The sequence below is a fragment of the Nicotiana sylvestris genome, chromosome 1, assembly GCF_000393655.2.
Source record: "Nicotiana sylvestris chromosome 1, ASM39365v2, whole genome shotgun sequence".
In the NCBI taxonomy this organism is placed as follows: Eukaryota; Viridiplantae; Streptophyta; class Magnoliopsida; order Solanales; family Solanaceae; genus Nicotiana; species Nicotiana sylvestris.
The window spans coordinates 97,512,707-97,515,775 of NC_091057.1; the positions used below are offsets into that span (position 1 = coordinate 97,512,707).

At 41.4% G+C, this 3,069-nt stretch overlaps 1 protein-coding gene across 1 annotated transcript; it reads right to left on the reverse strand.

The window, feature by feature from the left end:
* Nucleotides 1-1,798: 1,798 nt before the first annotated feature.
* Nucleotides 1,799-2,791, reverse strand: LOC138872544 (uncharacterized mitochondrial protein AtMg00810-like). The gene is made up of 3 exons (XM_070150743.1): nucleotides 2,656-2,791; nucleotides 2,182-2,442; nucleotides 1,799-1,965 (listed from the first exon to the last, which is right to left on the reverse strand). Exons 1-3 carry the CDS (start codon nucleotides 2,789-2,791, stop codon nucleotides 1,799-1,801), a joined length of 564 nt encoding a protein of 187 aa, XP_070006844.1.
* Between the last annotated feature and the right edge of the window lie 278 nt (nucleotides 2,792-3,069).

Here is a 3,069-nt window from a genome sequence, read left to right on the forward strand (position 1 = left end):
TCAGTTCTCATTCTTTTCACCGAACCAGGTTCTTCAAAAGGTTCAGACTTGCGTTTGCCGGACTTCTCTCCACTAAATTTTCCGTTTCCTTTGGATTTGACTAACACATCCTCATTAGACATTGAAGACTCACTCACCACCTCCTTTATCTTGGACCTAGATGTTGATCCCTTCTCTATTGAAGCGGGCTTTGTCTTTTTCGAAGACCGTCTAACAAGTGAACCAGGTTCATCTGGGGTTTCCTCTTCCACCTCGACTACAGGGATCGCCGCATCACTTACAGGTACACCGTCTTTCACCAACTTTCTTCTTTTCTTCTTACTACTCTTCTTGCTCTTTTGAAGGACAGAATCGTAGGCCACTTTAACTTGAAGCCTGGTAGTAGGTGGTTTGGTTTCAGACTCAGGGGAACAACCCTCCGCTTACTTATGAATGCATCAAGAGCCATATTATCTAGGTCTTCTTTATCACTGGATCTCATTTCATGTGCTTGAATTTCCAGGGGCACAACATCGAATACAGGAATAGCATTGTCCTGGGAATGAGAGCCCTGACCAGGTTCCTTCAGAGAGGGATCAGGTTCCTCATGTAATGCCCCAGTAGTATCTGCTAGTGCATCCCATTCAACAGTTACAATGGCCCCTTCTTCCCCTATACTTTGTGCCTCATTTTTATGAGAGGTGGTCTCATGCAGTACACCATTAGCAGACACCACAAACATGGTTACAACATTTTTCTCTTCCTCAAATGGTGCTACCACCACCATGGAATCGGTAGCAACGATGGTAGAACTCTTTGTGACCTCAGGGTTTTGACCTTGTTCACCACTTGGTTTTTAACTGGTGGGAGCCTTAAACGATGGGAAGAATGGAGCAGCAGTTTTAAGGGTTTTTGAATTAGGAAGAGACTGGGAAACTGGATGAGGTATGACTGTAGCGGCAGGAGTAATAGTGGATGAGGAAGGCTCAGTGGGAGCGAACTCTCCATAGATTGATTAGTAGTAGTTATGACTGAGGCAGGGAGATCGGAAGTTGTCTCATCTATTGAAAGAAGTGGTGTGACGGTCCTTTTAGGAAATTCTAATGGAAGACTTATGCTAAGGAAGAGCAGAAAAGAGGGTTTTTAAGAGGAGAGGATAATTATGAAGAGAGAGGAATATGCACCAGTTCTGAAATAGTGGTTGGGCGTGGAGAATTGCAATGTTTCATAGGGAGATGGAACGATTTGAAATGAAGAGACGTGACAGCAGGATCTGAAAAGTTGATGACATGGCAGTTCTATTTTGTACCCTTTTTAAGATGTGTATTAAAGGATGCACAGAACTACTAACCTTTGGTACAAGAACCAGGTTCTTGACCTTTTTGAAAGAATCAATCCTCTTTTATCATTCATGAACTGCATCTACAGCTTTTATACTTATCATGAGTGTTTACCTACAACGGTATTGAAGTGAGTTAGACATGGCCAGAAAACACTTTTAGCCAGTTATTTCTTGAAGGTGAAATCCAGATAAAGAGGAATCAGGTTCTCAATTGGGCTTTAAAAGCCCCAGCTTCACTCTGTTTCTTTCAAACTGTTCCTTACTTAGCGCCTTGTTGAAAATGTCTGCAATTTGATCTTCTATACTACAGAACTTCATAAATATCAACCCTTTCTCCACATTGTCCCTCAGAAAATGCTGCCTCATATCAATGTGTTTTGTCCTTTTGTGTTGAATTGGATTCTTGGCCATGTTGAGTGCACTGGTGTTGTCACATAGAAGGGGCACACTCTCAGTGAGTACCCCAAAGTCCTTTAGTTATTGCTTGATCCATAAAAGTTGAGCACAGCAGGATGCTGTGGCTACATATTCAGCTTCAACTGTTGAAATAGCCATTGATATTTGCTTCCTTGTGCCCCAAGAGATAAGACATGAACCTAAGAAGTGAGTCATTCCAGAAGTGATTTTCCTGTCCACAAGATAACCTGCATAATTTGCATCAGCATACCCAATCAGATTAAAACTGTCACCTAACGGATAATACAACACCATGTCCTATGTTCCTTTGAGATATCTCGGTATTCTTTTGGCAGCCTTCAAGTGAGATTCATTAGGATTTGATTGAAACCTTGCACACAGCCCCACACTAAAAACAATATCAGGTTTGATGGCAGTGAGATAGAGGAGAGACCCAATAATACCTCTATACATGGTTTGATTCACAAAAGATCCAATTTTATCCATGTCCAGTCGAGTGGCAGTAGCAATGGGAGTGTCTATCACCTTTGATGCTTCCATGTCAAACCTCTTCAAGAGCTCCTTGATGTATTTTTGTTGACAAATGGATATACCCTTTGGGGACTGTTTTACTTGAAGACCCAAGAAGAAGTTCAGTTCCCCCATCATGCTTATTTCAAATTCACTTCCCATGAGTTTTGCAAATTCTTCACACAGAGAATCAGCTGTTGCTCAAAAAATGATATCATCAACATAGACCTGAACAATGAGTATGTTCCTTCCTTTTTTCTTTAAGAAAAGAGTGTTGTCAATTTTCCCTCTTTTAAAGCCATTTTCCAAGAGGAACTTTCACAATCTTTCATACCAAGCTCGAGGAGCATGCTTTAGCCCGAACAGAGCTTTGTCTAGTTTAAACACATACTCAGGGTGCTCATGACATTCAAGCTCTGGGGGTTGCTTCACATAGACTTCTTCTTTAAGGAGTCCATTTAAAAATGCACTCTTGACATCCATTTGGAACAAGGTGAATTCCATATGAGATGCAAAAACGATTAGAATTCTAATAGCTTCCATGTGAGCGACTGGAGAAAACGTTTCATCATAGTCAATCCCTTCCTCCTGATTCTAGCCTTGGACCACTAGCCTGCCCTTGTTCCTTGTGTTAATTCCATGTTCATCGAGCTTGTTTCTGAATACCCACCTGGTTCCTATAATGGTTCGATCTAGGGGTCTAGGTATAAGTGCCACAAATTGTTTCTCTAAAACTGATGTAGCTCATCTTGCATGGCTGTAATCCAATCTGCATCTTTCAAGGCTTCCTTGATATTTTTGGGTTCTATCTATGAGAGAAA